The sequence below is a fragment of the Canis lupus genome, chromosome 3, assembly GCF_003254725.2.
Source record: "Canis lupus dingo isolate Sandy chromosome 3, ASM325472v2, whole genome shotgun sequence".
Lineage (NCBI taxonomy): Eukaryota > Metazoa > Chordata > Mammalia > Carnivora > Canidae > Canis > Canis lupus.
Window position 1 is genome coordinate 39,966,132 of NC_064245.1, and position 21,084 is coordinate 39,987,215.

The 21,084-nt window shown below is 50.6% G+C and overlaps 1 protein-coding gene across 4 annotated transcripts in view; it reads right to left on the bottom strand.

Annotated features, from left to right (window-relative positions):
• Positions 1-581: 581 nt before the first annotated feature.
• Positions 582-21,084, bottom strand: part of LRRK1 (leucine rich repeat kinase 1) — a 124,310-nt gene continuing 103,807 nt past the window's right edge. For all 4 annotated transcript variants that reach the window (XM_025437937.3, XM_035714357.2, XM_035714359.2 and 1 more), the window contains 9 exons: positions 19,760-19,957; positions 18,453-18,730; positions 16,349-16,543; positions 15,184-15,335; positions 9,013-9,130; positions 7,872-7,988; positions 4,273-5,123; positions 3,815-3,916; positions 582-2,014 (listed from right to left, as the gene is read on the bottom strand). In XM_025437937.3, the coding sequence (XP_025293722.1) occupies positions 1,837-2,014; positions 3,815-3,916; positions 4,273-5,123; positions 7,872-7,988; positions 9,013-9,130; positions 15,184-15,335; positions 16,349-16,543; positions 18,453-18,730; positions 19,760-19,957 (2,189 nt within the window). In that variant the 3' untranslated portion in view covers positions 582-1,836. The remainder of the gene's footprint in view (positions 2,015-3,814; positions 3,917-4,272; positions 5,124-7,871; positions 7,989-9,012; positions 9,131-15,183; positions 15,336-16,348; positions 16,544-18,452; positions 18,731-19,759; positions 19,958-21,084) is intronic.

Sequence of the window (21,084 nt, forward strand, 5' to 3'; positions counted from 1 at the left end):
TCCAACTTTTGTGAAGAGGTGCCCCAAGCTGGCTCCATGAGGCTGTGGGCTGAATGGCCAGCCTCTTGTCACAGAAGCTTATGCCTCAGTCTGGGGGGAGGCCAGGTCAGAGAGATGGGTCAGGACTGGATCATGGGGGCCCTGAGTGTCAGCCTAGCAGTTGGGCTGCAGGTTGTAGAGTGCAGGATCGGGGCAGGAGAAGGACAGGCCCCAGTTTGCAGTTGGGGTGGGTGGGAGTAATGGGGCAGCTGTGGGGTGCTGGGATGGGAAGGGCAGGAGAGGAGTGACCACTGAGGTCCAGCTAAGGGATGAGGGTGGGATGTGAAAGTGACATGGACAGGGGTGCAGCCCTGCAGCCCCTGCTGGACTTGGTGCCCAGACCAGCAAAAGGCAGTGGGGAGGTGGAAGCTGACAGAGTGGCTGCCTCTGCCCGTGGAAGCTGCTGTGGGGCTGCCTGCACAGAGGCAGCTGTAGGCAAGGTTGGCGGGGCTCCCCTTGCACCCCGACAGTGAGTGGGCCTGGCCAGGACAGAGCCCGTGCTGTTACTCCACACTCTACAGACAGAGGCTGTGACATCATCCTCAAGAGAATCAGTTTATTTTCAGATAAAAGGAACCACATTTGCCCGCATATCCCAGCGAATGTTAAGTCTGATTCTTATAACTTAATTTTACAAAAAGGTCAAAACCACTTAAGTATGACCTCATGTTCACACCACCATTCTGGGTTCAGCAGCCTCAAATGATTATTCTTGGTAGCGACATGGTACATGTGCATGTGTGTATGTGTGTGCATAATTTATAAAAACTGTTGCTGTCGTACCCACAAATCCCCCGTTAACAAGTTTGAATTCTATGCTTTGCTGTTCATGTGTGTAGTCAATGTTTAGCAAATACATAATTTGGTATAAGCCCCATATGATGTGACTTCACAACCGGGGCCTAACCACTGAGCTATTACTTAATTTGCTAAAGTGATAAACAAGATTATTATGTGCAAAACAAACAGGGCTTGTGCTCCAGCTGCATCCAAGTTTATTTCATAAAGCTATAAACACATGGCCCTTTCTTAAGTCTTGCTGATTGAGTTCCCCCTGCCTTTTGTCGGCAGGAGAAGAATGTAGAGGCTGAGTGGGTGCTCTGGGCACTGTGCTAGCTCTTGGCTTTCCAGCTGTGTCACTTAAAGGAACTCATTCATTCCCCGGATTGGGCAGTGCTCCTCCCCGAGGGTCCTTCTGAGGGCTTCTCACACAGAGACTTTCCTGAGCGGGAGACATCTGATCTTGGCTTGCCCAAGCGGGGGCCCTGGGCCCCGGGGACCCAGGGGCTTGTGAAATGTGCTGAAAGCCTGGAGGCCACTGGGGGAAGGGGCAGAGGTCGCAGCCCCCTCCCACCCTGCCCTGAACTGCTCCCCAGCTGAGAGCCTCTAGTGTAATTCCATCCCAGAGCTGGGTAGGAAAATGGGCAGGCCCACTATGCCATGAGGGCCCAGCCCCACCTTGTGTGACCCAGTCAGGAGCGGGATCCCCCTCCCCTGCTCCTGGAAGTGGATAGAGGAGGCAGGGGGAGTTTCCCCCAGCCAGGCCCTACCATCTTCTCTTGGGTTGTAAAACCAGCAATGGGAGAATGGAGGTAGGCAGCTAACTCTGCCCTGGGGAACCGGGGAACCCCCAAACCACCACCAGGGTGGTAACTTTTCAGCACTTCTAGCAGCAAGTGGCTCACAGGAGAACCCAGTCTGTCTTCTGAGTCCTTCAGTGGGTGGTGGGCTGCAGCAGAGGGGTCAAGCCGCTGGCCCCGGGGCAGCCAGGTCTGGAAGACCGTCATTCCATAGGAATTACCTTCTCTTCCGCATGCAAGCCTCCAGCCGGCCCAGCTCCTCATACGACTGGTAGAAAACATCAAACTCCCTGGTGCCCCAGCCCCTCCAGACAGCCAGGCACCACTCCATGTTTTCGTTCTCAAAGCCGCACACAACTGTGTCCTTTGCAACCACTGCCGCATCCATAAGCACCCTACAGAGAGAGGGGAGGTCTGAGAAAACCTCCAGGGGTCCCCACTTGGTCAGAGCCAGTCTGGGGGTATCTGTACATCCCAGCCTGGCAGCAGTGATGTGCTTGGATGCCTGCTTCCCCGGTGGTCCAGCCCGCAGGCAGAGGCTTCCTAACAGAAGAGCCTAGGGCATCACTTGGTGTTCTTGGGGATTGCCTGTAAGGGACTCACCCCATGAAAGGCCACAGATGCAACGAGAACAGGTGGCCTCTGTCACTGGACCCAGACCTCCATGTGTCCAGAAAGCACCATCGATGCTGCTTGTCAATGGCCCATAATGGATTTGAAGCACTGACTTTGTTCCCTTGACATCAGCTCAGGCCTGGTTCTTCTCACGCTAAATTCCCAGTGCAGGAAATGCATCATGGTATATCAGAGAAAAAACCTGTGCCAGCATGTCCTAACTATAGGCATGTGTTTTTTGAGGCTGTGGATGGTTTTGCTGATCTGTGCACACACCGCAGGTTTCCTGCTGGGCCTCAGCTGGACAGGGAAGCCCACGTCCCAACCCTCACTGCCGTGCGCTGTGGCCAGCACGCAAACCAGTATGAGCAGGGCCTCTAGCCTCCTCGGGGCTTTGCACACTGCGGGCACTCATTAGCTTTGCACTGAGGGAATCAGTGTCTCAGATACATTGCAAAAAGCTGGAGGGATCGGGCTATGGCCCTCCTATCAGCTGGCCGCCTGGGCTGATTTCTTCCTACAGGGAGTGTGTCTGGTTCCTGGTAAACCTGCCTTGGGGCTGCTGAATAGGAAAAACATCGTTAGTGAAAATTTTAGGGACACTAACGATGGGTGATCTGAGGTCAACAGGCCTGGGGCTCTACAGAGTCGCCTGCTCCCCAAGAAGCCCCACCTGTGATCTGATTAACTACCTCAGCCCACAAAGTCAACTGGGGCTCAGTAGAAAAAACAAAACAAAACAAAATCCAGCTCCTGTTTCTGGAATTACTGGCAGAGCAGGGTCAATGGATCTGGTGACTCCTTGAGAATGCTCAATGCTTTTGGGCAAGAGAGGGGACCCGCCATAGACGTTTCTTCTCTCATTGTCGTCCTGGTCTGGGGCAAATAGGCCGAATGGGATTTTTCCATAAAGGAGATTTGTAGTATGAGGCTCAGCAGACAAAGTGAGGTCAATGGATACTGCTGTGGATACTGCTGGCTGCCAAGGGACTCTGGGAACCAGGCGGTGCTGCCTCCCATGTTCGTGGCCATGCACACTGCATCCAGATAGGCTGTCTTGCTCCAGAATGACCCTCACAGTGGAGTCTGGCCTGCCTCCTGGCAGGACCCCCTAGAAGATGGGTATGGAGCCATGGCTGAGACTGGGCTTGGGTATAGTGAGGGGTGGTGTATGCGAGGTCTGTGGCTCCTCTAGGTGCTATATGGGCAGGTGGAGCACCCCAGGAAGGGCCTTCCTGCTTGCTGGGAAGTCCAGTGAATCACCTGGCTCCCTGTTTCCATTGCAGTTGAACTCTAGCCCTGGAGACATATATCCCAGGCAGGACACTTGGTTCATAGGTGCACTGGGTACCCCAGAAATAGCCAGCCCTGGCCAGTGGCTAATGCTCGGTTCAGCTGGTACCTGCTGGGCCCCCGAGGAGCTGCCTGGAGGACCCCATCTTGTTCCTGCTCTGCCTTATGGCCACATCAGTGGATGTGGAGGACAGAAGGGCGAGAGGCCACTGTGTGGGGGTGTGGCAGAGGGGCCTCAATGCCCCACACCATAGCCCCGGGCCTACAGGAGGTGTCCTGAGACTTACCCACGTGGAGTGAGCTCACGGGCTTTTAAGACAGCAATGACTCGGCCCCGCTGGCCGCTGGCGTCCTTCTCCAGGCCGATGACAATAACATCGCCACCGCGCCTGCGAAACCAAAACCGAGAAGGGGAAGTGTTTTGTCCCGGGCTGTGCTCTCCAGGGGGAAAGGGAGCTGGCGGGCACAGAGGCAGGGCAACCAACTCGCCGTCTCTGCGACTGGATTGAGTTACTGGGAGGGCGCCGCAGCCGGGCCCAGGAGGCCTTTCCCAGCGGGAAACCGAATCTCCGCGGACCACGACTCTGCCTCGAGGGCCTGGTCAGCTCCCAGGGGGGCAGATGAGCCAAGTGCCACCGTTCTCAGGTTTGCTAAAGAGATCCCTGGGGGTGGGGGGGTGGATCGTGACAGCACCTGCCAGCTCCCGTGGCCCAGCCAGGAGCGCACCCCCTCCCGGGAACCCTACCTGGGGACCCAGATGACGTCCTTCACGGCCAGGATCCTCACCGCCTGCAGGTGCTGGCTGAAAGCCTCCCCGTCCACGGGCGTCAGGTCGTGCTCGGACCTGTCGGAGCCCGCCGTGGGCTCGTGCAGCCTGTCAGAGTCCTCGCAGTCGGTGGAGAAAGGCACGCTGGAAGAGCTTGCCGGGGAGCAGGGCAGGCTAGAGGAGGACGCGGGGGCCCGGTGCGGGGAGGAGGAGGAGTAGGAAGACATGGAGCAGTAGTCGGTCAGTGAGTCCTGATGGGTCAGGATCTGCGTGCCCAGCTCCTCGCTATACATGATGCTCACGTCTGCGATGGAGTCCCCCTCAGGTTCTTTGGGGCTGGCCATGTGGCGGCCCGGGGACTCCGGACCCAAGGGGCGCACGGGAAACATGTCTCTGAGCGGGCTGGGGTCCCCACAGAAATACCGGGCGCATAGCTGGTAGGTGGCTGCGTGGTACATCACCAACAAGTTGGCCCTGTTGTCCAGGCACCAGACGACCTCCTCCCCCCTGCACTCAGAGCTGCACACGAGCGAGGTGACCACCGAAGGGGCCAGGTAGGGCTCCAGCCTCCTGCTGATCTCCAGGGCTGCACAGTCGATGACCAGCAGGCCAGGCCCATTGCTGTACCAGACCTCAGACCCGCTGTTGACCACCTCCATGGCCTTCACGGGGTAGGGGTTCTGTCGCATGTCTTCATCTGGGATGCTGAACTTGGACCTGTTGGCCGTGTGTGAACACAGGTAGGAGCAGCTGTTGTCTGGGACACCGCGCACCACGGCAAACACTGCCACAAGCCCGTCATCTAGGCCTGCCAGCACCAGGTAGGAATTCTGCAAGCAGAAGACGGGACTGCCTGTTGGTTCCACGCAGGCCAGGAGAGAAGCAGAGTGGGCCCAAGGCTCATCTCTGCACCCACCCAAGCATGCCCAGAGAAGCAATGTTCCCCAAAAGGCAGGGGCTCCAGCAGGACCTCCTGGGCATGCTCCCAAAGGAGGTGTAACTCAAGCCCGGAAGAGCCATGCCCACCCTTCCTGCTGCAAGCAGGAGAAGAGCAAGCCTGGGAAGAGCGTGGCTCACAGCCCCTGGCAGGGAGCACGTGTGGCCTGCACTACACGACCTGCCTTCGCTCAGGCTGGGTTCCTGCAGCGTGAGCAGGAGGGGCCTGCCTTCTCCTTCGGGTCACAAGGGCCTCCTTCAGAGACGGGATGTGGTTCTGCTTGTTAACGAAGTGACAGCGGCTCTGCGTGCTTGCCACTGCCGCCTGGGCACTGGCCTGCCATAGGAAGGGCCGAGTCTCATCCATCTCTGTGACTCCACCTGGTTTTCTGCACTAGCAGATGATAGGTGCCTGCTGAACCTATTCTTGAAGAAATAGCTTCCAACCGAACCTTCTCATGGAGGCGCTTCTTGGACATTGTGCCTACACTCCCCACTTACCACACCTATTCTGAAATGCCTCACTGGCGGTGCTAAAGTCCTGGGGTTGCTCTCCACCCCTGCAGTGAAGCATTTTTTTTTTTTAAATTTTTATTTATTTATGATAGTCACAGAGAGAGAGAGAGGCAGAGACACAGGCAGAGGGAGAAGCAGGCTCCATGCACTGGGAGCCCGATGTGGGATTCGATCCCGGGTCTCCAGGATCGCGCCCTGGGCCAAAGGCAGGCGCCAAACCGCTGCGCCACCCAGGGATCCCAAGCATTTTTTTTTTTTAATGTGATCTTTTGTAGCCACCAAGGTCAGCAGGCAGAGGCCAAAGTTGCAGGGACAGGGCTGATTGATGCCCCCACGCCCCGCCCCAGGGTCTCCCTGGAGCATCTCTGCAGAGCTGGGAACAGAGGGCAGTGTCACACCCTAGATGCCTGCCTAGGGCTGAGGTGGGATGGGCAGAGTTCAGAACAAAGCTGAAGCCACGACAGAGACAGAGCGGGGACCCAGGCTTTGTGCCAGAGCGAGTGAGCAGCAGAAAGCCCCCTTTCTGGAACCTGGAGCTACTTGGGAACTCAGGCGGCCAAGGAAACAAGCAAACCAGCTTCTAGCTCAGCAGCAAGGCCAATAAGCCCAAAGAACATTTATCAAAATCCATTTTCAGAATTGTAGGCAAGAAAGCAGCCAAAGCAAACAGGAGCAGAGTCTCTATCTGAATCCCGGCTCCGGGCCCCAGTCAGGGCGGTGAGCCCCACGGCCCAGCTGGGTGTGAACGTGCGCGTGCAAGAATGTAGGGGCCTGCTGTCGCGGCCACGGGGCAGCACGGCCTCCGAGGGGCAGGCGCCCTGACTGGGAGGCTCCGCACAGAGCCGGCTTTATTCCCTCTGGTCATGAGGCTGGTGGTGCCCTGGCTCGGGGGCTCTGGCCAGCAGTGGCCTTAAATAACGCTTTGTGTCATGTTCTCCCAGGCTCTGGGGCAGACCGGGTCCTGAGCTGCCTAGCCTCGCCCATGGGGCACACTCATAAATGACCCTAGGGTTGATTTCAGACCTTCTTTTTTTTTTTTCTTTTTGTTTTAAAGAAATAAACTGGAGTAGGGTGAAGAGCATATATATTTCATGACTGTCAGGAAGTAATAATAATGGTCACATTTACCCAAGTGTGTGGGTCCAGGGCTCTGGGTGTGTCATGCCCAGAAGGAAAGAACCTTCTTCTACCTCTTCTTATCCTCATTTTACAGATGAGAAAACTGAAATTGGATGATGACAGCTAACATGTTTTAACCAAACATCACCTTGAGCATTTACTAGGAGCAGAGGGGTGGGGATGGGGGATGAGGATAAGCAAAGCAGGAGGGCTGAGACAAAGACAGAAGAGCAGTGCCTGGACTCGGAGGCCAGAGAAGCCTGAGAGCACCACTGAAGGGCTGGGGCCAGGCTGGGGCAGCTTCTCAGAGCAGGCTTGATGGTCCTTGACCCTGAGAACGGAGTGAAACGTAGTCTGGCAGGGGTGTGTGGGGTGGGGCCATTCCTAGCTGGAAGGGTCCCCTCAGAGTGCGGTGCTGGATGGGACGGGGAGCGAGGAGCCAGCTGGGGGAGCTTGCCGGGCCTGCAGAGGTACCCAGTCCCATCAGAGGAGTGGTGGAGCTGCCTGAGCCCTGGGCTGTGGAGATTTATCACTTGGGGTTCCATTTCAGAGAGGTGGGGGATGGAAGGTAGAGGAAATGGACCAAGAGGCGACCCAGGTCTCAGGCTGACAGTGGGCGCTCCAGAGGGGGGTGGGCAGGGCTGCCCGCACTCTGGAGAACCACTGCTACCCAAAGGGGAAGGGCACATGTACAATGGCTCTTTATATCATTTGTACCAAAAAGGGGCCTCACTCGAATCGGGGCCGTGGCATTTGCAGGTGCAATACAAGCTTTCCACTCGGCTCATAGTTTTGCTTTGCTAGTGACACAGGTTCTTGAAAAGGCACAAATGATGGCCTGTCTCTCCAAGGCTGAGTGTGACCTGATCTGGGCTTGGTGGTCCAAGAGGCCATGGCTTTGCTCCCACTCTTCATACCCCCTCCCCTTAAGCTGAGGTGGGGGGGCCACTCCAACAGAAAAGGAAGGGAGTCACAGACCTGGGCATCCACCTTTTCCCTTACCTCACCTTTTTAATAATAGGCACGGCCAACAAGCAGGTGACAACAGCCGGGGTGTCCAAAGCCCGTTGGGGTGTGTTTAAGGGGCACATGCCCTTGAGGCTGTAGATGTAGATCTTCTGGTCCTGTAGAGGCAGACAAACCAACATGAGACCCAGGTTGGAATATATCTGCCAGTTTTGTCTTAGGGTCCCTTCTACCTCAGGAATCCCTTTGTGCCTTAGAAAGCAACATGTGTTGGGGGTTTTCAAGTTGGTTGGTTGCATATTCCTATTCTTTGTAGAAATGTTGAAAACTACAGAAGAGTTGAAAGAAGAAACATAAAATCATTCATATCCCATTTCTTGGAGAAAACCTCCATGGGGACTTGGGGCCCAGACTCCTTTCCCCTTGGTATTTGTGGGTGTGTCCTCATTCCTGGCAAAAGTGGGACCAACGACTGTGCTGTTTCCTCACTTTTCTCGTGACACTGCATGGTGGGTAGAGGGGAAGCCCTGTCCTGCCTGGCCTGCAAGGGAACTGTATTTGAGCACCTCTGTGCTGCCCATCGCTCGGGGGTGCCACAACCTGGCTAATCTGCCGTCAGATGCTCAGTCCGGTTCCAAGTTTTCGCTACTGGGAATTACACAGGGATGAGCAGTCTTACAGACCTACTCTGTGGGTCTTGGCTGGCTGCACCAATCTCCCCCACCCCGCCCCGCCCCACCCCATGGCACCTGTAGCTTCAGAGCATTACTGATTGGGGCATTCCTCTCTGGATTTCTCAGAAGACAGCTCCTTGGGGCTTCTGCTGATTTCCTTGACCTGAAGGCAAAATGCCTTCAGAGCTGAGTGCATTCCCTGGGGAGACCTGGCAGTGTTATAAGAAACCCAGTGTACTGGGGTTCTCCTTCTGCTGGGATCCTGCACCTGATATTTCTCTCAGCTGGGTCCCAGTCACCCACCAGGGATAAGGCAGGTGGTTGCCCTTTGTGACACGCTGCTGCTTCGCAGGGCTGCTGGCACTGCTTTGGGGGTCTCGCACATGTAGGCTGGGGCTATCTGACTTTCCAGTGTGCCTGGGCATCCTATATTCTTATTTGCTAGATCTGGGCCCCTGTGTGGGCTGCGTTGCCCACCTCGCTGGGAGCCCTGCATGGAGGCGGTTACCTCGGTGGCCGTCCACAGAGAGTTCTGGACCTTGAGCTGGCAGCTTAGCTTCATCCCTGCACAGCTCATCCTCTGCACCTCCATAAGGCCTTTCTCTGTGTTCACCACGGTGTAGTTCCTAGAGCCGGCGACAATGGTACAGTCAGTGCACGGTGGCCAGGGGCTACCTCCCTTATCTCGGCGTGGCCCGAGTAGCCTTGGAGGGGGAGGGGGATGCGAGCTGCGGGCCTCAACCACCCCCTTGAACCCAAGGTCAAATCCTTCCACGATCTGCAAGCATCCAGAGCCATGCATGACGCTTGGGTGCAGGTGCATTCTGCCTCCCTGGTAGTGATTGAACCTCTGGGGGACGCAGGGCCATTCCCAGTGGGAGGAAAGACTCTCTTCTGCCTGTGACGTTACAGGGTTCAAGAGATGGCCTCTCCAGTGTGAAGAAGGGGCACCGGGGGCCACACCTCTACCAGAGCCACTCGCCCTTCCCACTGGCCATGTCTGTCTCACCCCAGGAACAAGGGAGCCCCTCAGTCTCAGAGTAGACAAGTCCAGACTAAATATAGGTGGGTGAGGGACACCTGGGGGGCTCAGCGGATGAGCATCTGCCTTTGGCCCAGGGTGTGATCCCAGGGTCCTGGGGTCGAGTTCCACATCGGGCTCCCTGCAGGGAGCCTGCTTCTTCCTCTGCCTGTGTCTGTCTCTCTCTCTCTGTCTCTCATGAATAAACAAATAAAATCTTAAAAAAAAGATAGGTGGGTAAATTTCAGAGTAGGCTGGAGTCCTCAGAACATGCCCCCCAACATGAGTGCTCTGAAAACTAATAAGCTGTTATTTATGGGCACCACTGTTCACTCACAGGGCCTGGCCGTCCCCTAATATTTCTGTCTCCTCACCGTACTCCATGGGCATCTAGTGTGCTCACCGTCTGAGGCAGAGACGGAGGTTATGTACCTGGGTCACACACATCTTTTGCCCACACTTCCACTGGTCTTTATGTCTCTCAGTCTGATGACTGGCTCTCCCCTCCCACCTCTCTTTTTTCTCTGGCAGTTTATGTGCTAAGGATTCTGGGAAGTGTCTCCACAGCCCTGGGGTGTCACCTGCCTTATCCCCCTGCCCCCTGTCTCAAGTCTTGATCACATTTTTTAATTTTTTATTTATTTTTGATCACATTTTTTTTTTTAAATTTTTTTTTTTTTTTTTTTTATTTATGATAGTCACAGAGAGAGAGAGAGAGGCGCAGAGACACAGGCAGAGGGAGAAGCAGGCTCCATGCACCGGGAGCCCGATGTGGGATTCGATCCCGGGTCTCCAGGATCGCGCCCTGGGCCAAAGGCAGGCGCCAAACCGCTGCGCCACCCAGGGATCCCTATTTTTGATCACATTTTTAAAAAAGGTTTTATTTATTTATTCATGAGAGACACAGAGAGAGCAGAGACACAGAGGGAGAAGCAGGCTCCCTGCAGGGAGCCCGATGTGGGACTCCATCCCAGGATCCTGGGATCACGTCCTGGGCTGAAGGCAGATGCTCAACCACTGAGACACCCAGGCGTCCCAAGTCTTGATTACATTTTGTTCGATTTTTTTTTTTTTAAGGCAAGGACATTTCCTCACTGTGCACTTGCATTTCTATTGGGAATGTCCAGTTCTCACTCCTTTTGTGATCATTGACAATCACTGCCTTTTATCTATTATTTCAGTAGAGATTGCAAAGGGCCAACATTCTATTTCTGGCACTCCTTCTTCAAGTATTAGCTTCATTTATTCTAGAAAGAGAAACTTCCTCCTTTTATCTCTTTTGCTACCCTGGGGTACAGTTCACATAGGAAAGGTAGAATAAAATCTTGATTCTTTCTGTGTATACTAATTTCTAAAATAACGTGTTGGTTCTCTAGGAGCCTCCAGGGGTGATCAATGAAGGGTTTTTGTTTGTTTTTAAGGTTTTATGTATTTATTTAGAGAGCATGAGCAGGGGGAGGGGCAGAGGGAGAAGGAGAGAGAGACTCAGGCAGACCCCCTGCTGAACACGGAGCCCAATGCAAGGCTCCATCTCATGACCCCTGGATCATGACCCGACCCAAAATTAAGACTCGGACACTTAATCGACTGAGCCACCCAGGTGCCTCAGTTTGTTTTTATTAAGTAGCATTAGAAATTCATGAATTTAAACAATTTGGCATGTCTCAATCCACTGCAATTCTTCTTACTAATGGCCAACTGTCCTATCTTTGGCCAGTACAAACCTCTTTGGATTGACTCCTCAATCTCTTTAATTTACTCTCATGAGGGTCTGATGGCATCCCTGATCTGATGTGTCAGATGCTCCCGGCCATCTTCCTGTCCCAGACCTGGAGTCAGTCACTTCTTAAATAAGCCCTGATTCCCTATGGCACTTAGAGATCACCATTTGGGTCCCAGAGGTCATCATTGGTGGTTGGTCATTATTGTTAGGCCTTTTCAATGGGCAGGGCTAGGAAACATGAGTTTATTTTTCTTAAAGATAAAATCTATCATGAGTCTCAAAATTTATACTCAGAATGACAGGTTTTTAAATTTAACCTATCTTTCATACTTTGCATGCCGAATATCACAATGTGCAATGCTTGATACCGTTATGCTTGCTCATTCACTTTACCCTGCAATTAAAGCAATGCTTTAAAATAACAACAGTGCCGCCAGTGATGTAATTACTGAAAACGTATACATTTACTTATATAAATATAAATAAAAATAACTAAATATACACATACAACTATACGTGGTTTTTTAGGGCATGGTTTCTTAGACCATGTCTTATGTCAGAGCACTCAGTCCCACTGCCATAAAATGTGGTGCCAAGGTCACCTGGATGACCTAGAGAAAATGGTAAAGTTCCTTCCACTTATCTCATTGTGTCTCAAGCTTCACTTTATCTAAGCCTTATTAGATTTTTGCACCTGCAAATGTTTGCCACAAGGCTTACTGGAAGACTACTTAGGTCATGAAATGCTCTCGTTGACTCTGAAGATGTCCCCCTAGGGGGATGGGAAAGACCTTACACCTTGGCCAGGATGGAAGGATCCTACACCAGATGGTGGCTTTTTGGAGCTTGCACAGTCTAACTTTTCAATACCTTGGCATCTTGGTCCTGTGACTTCCTGTTCGCTTCCCAGTTCGCTTATCCCCATTTTATTCCAGGCACCCTCTCCCAAAGTTGCACATCAGATCTCATCTTTACTAATATTTGTGCCCCTCCCATCCACTCAGGGTCAAGTAACTATTTTCTGACCACTACCTCCTACTTTTTCAGACCATTCCACCTATTACCATAACTCATCACAGGGTTTTTGGTTTTGTTTACATTCTGCCAAGACCTAGGATTTCTGGTACTTTCAATTGTTCCTCATCCATTTTATGGCCCCACGCAGTTTCCATAATCCATCTTTATCATGACCCTCTTGAAAATACCCCCACCTTTCATGCCCTTCTCTTCCTCCTGGCAAAACCCCAGCTCTGCTTAAAATCAACTGTTTCCTATCTTGCAACCTGGGGCCAGCAGTACATGTTGGGGCACATAACCTTGTGGACAAGCCTCATTTCCAACAGTGGCCACCAACTTCCAGTGGGCTTCAGTGCTGTCCTGCAACCACCCTGATCTCATGAATTGGTGCTCAAGTCACATGTCATCTTTTTCTCCTCGAATATTCAAAACCTCTCTCTGTGCTTTCATCCTTCCTGCCACTTCACTGAGAGAAAGATGTGACTAGAATGGAAGGCCCACAAATTCTTATTTAAGGGCACCTTAAATGCTTGTCTCTGGGTCCCCTGCCCCTCTCACTATCTGGCAAGTCCACCTCAGTACCTGCCCCTCTCTCCGACCCCTCGGATCATTTACTTCTTCTGCCATCAAGCTGCAAATAGCTCCCATCTTAAGACAAAGTCCTCCCAGGATGGGAAAATTATTACAACTAATCAATGACTTCAGTAAAGTTTCAGGGTACAAAATTAATATACAGGAATCTGTTGTGTTTCTACACACTAATAATAAAGCAGCAAAAAGAAATATTAAGAATTAAGAAAATGATTCCATTCACAGTTGCACCAAAAGGAATAAAATATCCAGGAATATGGTTAATCAAGGAGGTGAAAGACCTGTACTCTGAAGACATGGATAAAACAAATTGAAGATGACACTAAATAAATGGACACATGTCTATGGACTGGTAGAATCAATACTGTTCCAGTGTCCATACTACCCAAAGCAATTTACAGATTCAAAGCAATCTCTATCAAAATAGCATCAGTATTTTTCATAGAATTACAACAAATAATCTTAAAATTCATATGGAGACACAGAAGGTCCCAAATAGCCAAAGAAATCTTGAGACAGAAGAATTAAGCTGGAGGTATCACAATCTCTGATTTTGAACTATACTATCAAGTTGTGGGGATGCCTGGGTGGCTCAGTGGTTGAGCGCCTCTCTTTGGCCCAGGGTGTGATCCTGGAGTCCCAGGTTCAAGTCTCAAATTGAGCTCCCTGCATGAAGCCTGCTTCTCCCTCTGCCTGTGTCTCTGCCTCTCTCTCTCTCTCTCGCTCATGAATAAATAAATAAAATCTTTTAAAAAAGCTGTTGTGATCAAAACAGTATGGTTCTGGCACAAAAATAGACACACAGATCAAGAGAACAGAATAGAAAGCCCAGAAATAAACCCATACTTATGTGGTCAATTCATCTATGACAAGGGAGGCAAGAATATACAATGGGGGAAAAGATAGGTTCTTCAACAAATGGTGCTGGGAGAACAGGGCAGCCACATGCACAAGAATGAGATTGGTCCATTTTCTTACCCCATCCCAAAATAAACTCAAAATGGATTAAAGACCTAAATGTAAGACCTGAAACCGTAAAACTTCTAAAAGAAAACAGAGGCAGTTAAACTCTTGGACATCAGGCTTAGCAATATTGTTTGGATCTATCTCTTGAGGCAAGGAAAACAAAGCAAAAATTAACAATCTATCAAACTAAACAGCTTTCGTGCAGAGAAGGAAACCATCGAAAAGGCAACCTACTGAATGGGAGACGATATTTGCAAACGATAGATCTGATAAGTGGTTAATAACCAAAATATATAAAGAACTTCTACAACTCAGCACCAAGAAAACAAACAATCTGGTTTAAAAATGGGCAGATGACCTAAACAGACATTTTTTTTTTCAAAGAAGATATACAGATCTGTGAAAAGATGCTCAACATCACTCATCATCAGGGGAGTCCAACTCAAAGGTATCACCTCACACCTGTCAGAAGGGCTAGTATCAAAAAGACAAGAAACAATAAGTGTGGTAGAGGCTGTCGAGAAAAGGGGACCCTTGTGCACTGTTCGTGGGAACGTAAAACTGTAGCCACTCGGGAAAACAGAATGGAGGCTCCTAAAAAAAGTGAAAATAGAAATAGCATATGATCCAGTAATTCCACTTCTGGGTATTTACCCAAAGAAAATGAAAACACTGAATTTGAAAAGATACATGTCTCCCTATATTTACTGCAACACTATTTACAGTAGCCAAATATGGAAGCAACTGAAGCATCCATCCAGAGATGAATGGATAAAGATGGGGTATAGCTATAGAGACAGATACATGGATATGTATGTGTACCCACACATATAGAGAGAGTATTACTCAGCCAGAAAAAAGAATGACATCTTAACATTTGCCACATCATGGATGGACCTCAAGGTATTATTATGCTAAGTGAAATAAGTCAGGGAAAGACAAACACCATATGATTTCAATTAAACGTGGAATCTAAAAAACAAAAGAAAAAATAAAACAGAAACAGACTCATAAGCAGAGCACAAACTGGTGGTTGCCAAAGGGAAGGGGGTGCAGGGATGGGGGAAATAGGGGATGATGATGAAAAAGGGGAAAAACAAGTATAAAAAACAAAGCCCTCTGTTGACCCTACACCCCTGCCAGACACCATCTTCTCTTTGCTTCTTTTAACTACAAACACATACATGCCTTTCTATCTGCATGGACTCAGTTTTCTCTCAGGAGGGAACTCCATCAGGCTTTCAACCCACTATCCATGAGACATCTCTGGCCATGGCCATCCCTGACGGCTCCCCAATTCCACAGAAGCCCCCCCGCCCCCCTGGTACTAGCAGGGCATGTTAAGTTACTATGGAAGTTACCTGGATTCCTCTTTCCCGTCCCAGAACACCACCATGTACTCCTGGCCCTGGGACGAGAAGAAGGCAGTCTGCTTCCCGCAGGGGAGCTGGTACATGAATGTTGCAAAGGTTGGGTCCTTCATCTGGCTCACCACCGACAGGGCCAGCGGTCGCTGAGGGAGAGAGGCCACCAGAACCATGAGCGTGCGTCACTTACAGCAACTTGATGCCTGGCCTGCCCATGAAACCAATGGTCTTGAACAAGGGGGGAAGGATTAGAAGTGGCTCAAAGCAAGAGGCCATGACAACTTCATATGCCAGAGTGTCTGTCTGGGTCATTGCTCTCCATAGCGACTTGAACCATAGGAGAACATGGACTTATATGGTCCAGTTAGATTAAACCCTGATATTCCAAGCCCCAGGCCCAGGGACAAACAATCTTGTGAAGGATTTTTCTCTGATCTTATTTTACTCCCAATACATTAAATACTGTCTACTTTGATAAGTGCATTCTAACTTTGACATCACTGGCCTCTTTCCCAAACAGCTAAGCTAGCTAGCTAGCTTTCTTTTTCTTCTTTTTCTTTCTTTCTTTCTCTTTCTTTCTTTCTTTCTTTCTTTCTTTCTTTCTTTCTTTCTTTCTTTCTTTCTTTTTTCTTTTCTTTTCTTTCTTTCTTTTTTTTCTTTCTTTCTTTTTCTTCTTTCTTTCTTCTTTCTTTCTTTCTTTCTTTCTTTCTCTTTCTTTCTTTCAATAAAGTTTTATTTGTGCAGAACATAAAATCAACACACAGAACAATATAGTATAGCTACGCTTTAAAATGATTTTATGACTCCTGCCCTCATGAGCAGACCTGCTCCCCATTACTCTAAAAAGAAATATGTACATTCTCTCTGCTCTAGCGTGGGGACCATAGTGCTATAAAGGGTTTGGTATGCTCTGCCTGCATGATGGTGTGACACAAAAGCTGGAGAGGAAAAGAAAGCTCACTTTTCCTGAGTGGCACACATACAGAGAAAATAAACTGGATATATTAGGAGCCATAACTATCTCTTTATAGAAGAGGTAAGCAGAGAAGAGTGCCCCATTTGTTCTAGACTTAGCAAAGGATGGGCAAGTAGACTAATCCAGACCCTCCACCACAGGGGCAGGAGGTGCCAGGTCCCCAGGCCCGGGGTCCTCAGGTACCTTCTCAGGCTTTGTGTCCCAGCACTCCATCATGAGTGCCTGGAGCCGATGGAATTGCACTTCCTCTGGCTGCCCCAGAATTGGGCGGATACCCTTGGACAGCTTCTTGGCAATCTGAAGCTGGTGGTGGCCCAGCGCTGGCCGCTGTCCCGACAGCAACTCATACAGCACCATTCCATAGGAGAACATGTCTACCTGGGCAAAGAGGCATGCCAAGTCAGGTCCCCTGTCTGGGCCCAGCAGCTCTCATAAGCTGGCCCTGAGACAGAGGGAGCAGAAGACACAATCAGACCAGGGATCCTGCCAAAGGGAGACAATCATCAATACATCCACCAATGCATCCACCCTCCCTTGACCTGTCCAAACATCCAACCATCTGACCATCCATCATTCTGTCCCTTTAGCCATCCATTTCTGATCCTTCCATACTCCCTCCCTTTTCTTTTTTTTTCCATTCATCATCCATCTATCCATCCATACACCCACCTGCTTGTCCTTCTGCATATTTATCTATCTATACTCCTGTCTACCCATTCATTCATCTGACGATCTGTTCTTCTGTCCATATACCTATCTGTCCGTCCATCCATCCATCCATCCATCCATCCATCCATCCATCCAATCAACACACTCTAACCATCAGGTACTGGTTACAGGTTCCAAGAATGCCATGCTCCTTATCATTGAGAATCAAGAAAAGGCAGGAGAACACAGAGCCTCGGCTTAATGTGCCTGGCACCAGAAGAACAGTGTATGCAAATCACAAAGGGGGAATGTCTCTCAAATCACAATATGTTGACTCCTCTACTTTTAATGTCATCAAAAAGCTCAACAAGGAGAAGTTAGTGTAGGCCTCCAGGAGGGCCAAGAGATAACATTTTAGCAGGATAGTGGCTGAGGTAGACCTGAGAATTTTCAATGTGAAGGTTCCTGTTATAATTTTAGTTTTTAGGTGCCTTGTCTGGGTCACCTGCTACTTAAGAAGCTCTTATTTTTATCACTCTGATTTGCCTTTTCTATTTTAGTTAATAGACGCAGGTGGCAAGTTCACCCACTCAGGCTAAGGTCATTTTTTTTTTTTTAGAAGGGTTGAGGAGGGGCAAAGGGAGAGGGAGAAAGAGAAGCCCAAGGAGGCTTCATGCCCAGCACAGAGCCTGACTCAGGGCTCGAGCTTATGACCGACATCATGACCTGAGCCAAAATCAAGAGTTGGACGCTTAACCAACTGAGCCACCCAGGTGCCCCTACTAAGGCCATTCCTTTTCCTTTTTTGAAGGTGATCAAGGGTACAAACTTCCAGTTATAAAATAACACAGGGATGTGATGCACAGCATGGGGACTGCAGGCTGTTTAGGTCATTTTTGAAGCAATGAGGCAATGACTCATCTGCAAATTACCAAATAATGAAAAATTATAGACCAGGGGAGTTTCAATGCTAGCAAAGAATGACCTGGAGCTGGCATTAGCTGGAAGATGGCTTTAAGTTGTCTGTGTGCCTGAGTCTACTAACCAGCTTTCAGGGAAAGGTAAACATTTAGCCATCATCTTGGCTGAGGCTGGCCATGTAGCTGCTCGGGGAGCCCACGCTGTCATGTTAGCATCCCCTCTCTTCTCCTGGCATTGGTGGTGCTGCCTCAACACGTCTGCTGTTCACTTCGAGCAATGCCTTGCAAACAGCACCTATGGGCCAGGAGCCTCCGCCATCCTTATTCTGACTGCTCCTCCTGAGCCCCCGTGAGGCTGGCCCACTGTCCCCACTTTATACATCTAAATGGCAGAGTTGGGACCCAAATCCAGACTCATTTCTGGCCTGGACTCATCGTTCACTGTGTACCACCTTGACTATGTCTTTGAATCAAGGTTAGAGAATTCAGAGGTTGCCGAATTCACTGTTCCTGAAGCCAAGGAGAAGTTAATCCTGACATTGCGATGTGGGCACAGATGCCTGTGCAATTCTGGGTCAAGTCAGAGCCCCCCCGGTCAAGCACAGGAGAGGGAGGGAAGCGTGCCTGGGAGAACGGAGCTGAGAAGCTGCAGGTGCCACAGGCCTGCCTGGCTGGCCTCCCAGGGACCTGGGGCTGGCAGTGGGCTGGGGTGTGGGTACCTTCTCGTCATACACGATGCGAGGCCTGATCTCCGGGGCCTGATAGCCAGGGGTGCCCTCCACGCCGAGGGCCCCCTCATGAAATGACTGCCTTGAGATCCCATAGTCCGACAGTTTGATGTTGATGTGCTCCTTGACATCTAGAGACCAGACCAGAATGTTGTCCGACTTCAGGTCACAGAAGATGATGTTTTTCTTGTGCAGGTAGGCCAGGCCAGAGGCAATCTGGTATGCTATCTTTTGGGTGAGCATGTGTCCCAGGGGCATAAAGGAAGAATCTTTGCAAAGAAAAAATACAAACTATCATTACAACAATTGTCTTTTCTGACTTTCTCTCTCCTCGGATGCTTTATATTCTACAGATATTTCTCATTATTCTCCCTGCTGGATGCCACAGGAGACAGAGAATGACCTTCTGATGTAAAACAATATTTAGGATAGAAACACTGATCGTTCTAGCTTCATTTGTGGTATTTTATGCCTGGAATTGTGGGTGTTCTTACTAAAAGGGCAAGGATTCAAAATTCTTAGAGTTCATCACAGGCCAAGGTTGTTATACTGTCAAGGGGAGGAGTTTGGGGATATAAGATCTTCACTTAAAAAAAAAAGTTCTCTTCCACTGAGGGAGAAATAATTTGAGTTTAATGATGTTTCTTCTTCCTGAGTCAAGAGACAGCTACCTCTCTCCTGTCAGCCTCGCATTGTCAGCTCTTTTCCTGTCAGGGATTCAGTTCCCTATTTATTTCCCAAGGAAAATTATTTTAAAATTTCACTAAAAAATATGATAAAGCCAACCTCAGGGTTTCAGAGTTTTGAATGATGATGGACACAGGTGTGCATTTGGGGAATGGAGAGATTTATGTGGCCAGTGGGCTTGTAGGCCCCAGGCTGCTATTCAGGTCCCCCTGGTTGCCTTGTTTAAGACTCTCAAATGCCTCTTTGGTGGGACTATTATCATACTCCTTCTACAGGCCTAATTTACTGGATGATGGCAGAGAACCAGGACTTGGAACCTGGTTCCATCTGACTCTAAACCATCAGCTTCCCTAGCCTTGGCAACAGCACCATCCAGAGTGTAGACCTGGTGAAGTGACTCTCTTCACCCACAAGGAGCTGGCTGTGTGCACTGTGGGGCAGGTGTGCTCTGGCCCAGACAGCCAGGCCAGGCAAAAGGAGGGAACCTCCCAGGGATACAGCTTCCCTGGCATCTGAGCTGCCTGCCATGGGCTCACTTGCCTCCCAGGGGTTGTATCTGGGTGGGCGGGCCCCCAGCCACCCCTTTGGAAAGTTCTCAGCCTGGCTGGTACCTTTGGCATTCTCAGACAGCACGGTGTTGAGGCTGCCCAGGGGGGCGAGCTCCAGGGCGAAGCAGAGTGGGTGGATGCTGATGCCGATGAGTGACACGATGCAGGGGTGCTGCAGGGCGTGCAACATGCTGGCCTCTTGCCGGAACTCCGAGAAGTTCTTCATGGCATCTGTGGCACGCAGGTGCCTCAGCATGGTGTCTGCAAGGGGAGCACAGCCATTAGGGCTGCCCAGGGAGGTAAGGGATGCAGAGCCCTGCGCCACCTGCTCCAGGAGCTCCTCTAGGGCAACTCCTGCCACACTCAGAGCCCCCCGACAGGGACTTGAGGGGCTGGCAGGTGCAGCATTTATATTTTAAGGCACTTAATACAAAAGGGGCTGCAATACCGTCACCCAGAATTTGGCCCCCCAGTGGTGGCATTCTTGAGGCATTCTGGGCTGATACCAAGTCCCTCCGCCTTGAGTGCTAAATTGGTCCCAACACATTGGGCAGTTCCTGCTCCCTCAATGGAGAGCTGCGCATGTCCCCGCTCTCCTGTTCCCCTTGGAGCTCTCATCCCACCCCACCCCGCTGCTGGCCACTTGAGGGTCACGGCTGTGGCTTATTCCAGTTCTGCATCCCTGAGTGTCACCCAGAGTCCTGCTCACCCGCAGGGATGTTGGGGGCTTGGCTGCTACTGCTTACCTGACTCCCTGCCAGCAGCCAGGACCCCCAAAGGCAGAAAGAATCAGCACCCTCTCTTCAGACACAGAGAAAACTAGGGCTTCCATGGGCCTGTGACAGGTCATCTCAGGCCAGAGGAGCAAGGTCTATGGGCAGGGGTGGCAATTTCCAGTCTGCGCTGTAAACCCTAGAAGGTGGCTGCCCAAGTCCCCCAGAGGGGCCTCTCCTGCCAAGTGGAGGGGCAAGATGCTACCCACCGGTTTGTGGCTGGCCCTGAGGTCACCAAACAGGGTCCTCTTGTGTCTCTTCCCCTGCATTTGGATTTTAAAGTCAGGGATTTTTGGACATGGAGGTTTAAACGGCATGCAAAAACCCTTGGCGTTAAAATGCATCAGTTGTGTCAGATCTGCGTGGAGGCCGGCCAATTTTTTTTTTTTTTTTTTTTAGTACAAAGCTTTTGTTTTTCACATTGGGTCTTTAACCCATTATGAATTTTTGACTATGGTGTGAAGTCTGACCCAAGTCTCGGCCTTGATTAGTGACCTGTCAGCCTTTCTTTTCTTTTCTTTTCTTTTTTTTTTAAGATTTTATTTATTTATTCATGAGAGAGAGAGAGAGAGACGGAGAGAGAGAGGCAGAGACACAGGCAGAGGGAGCAGCAGG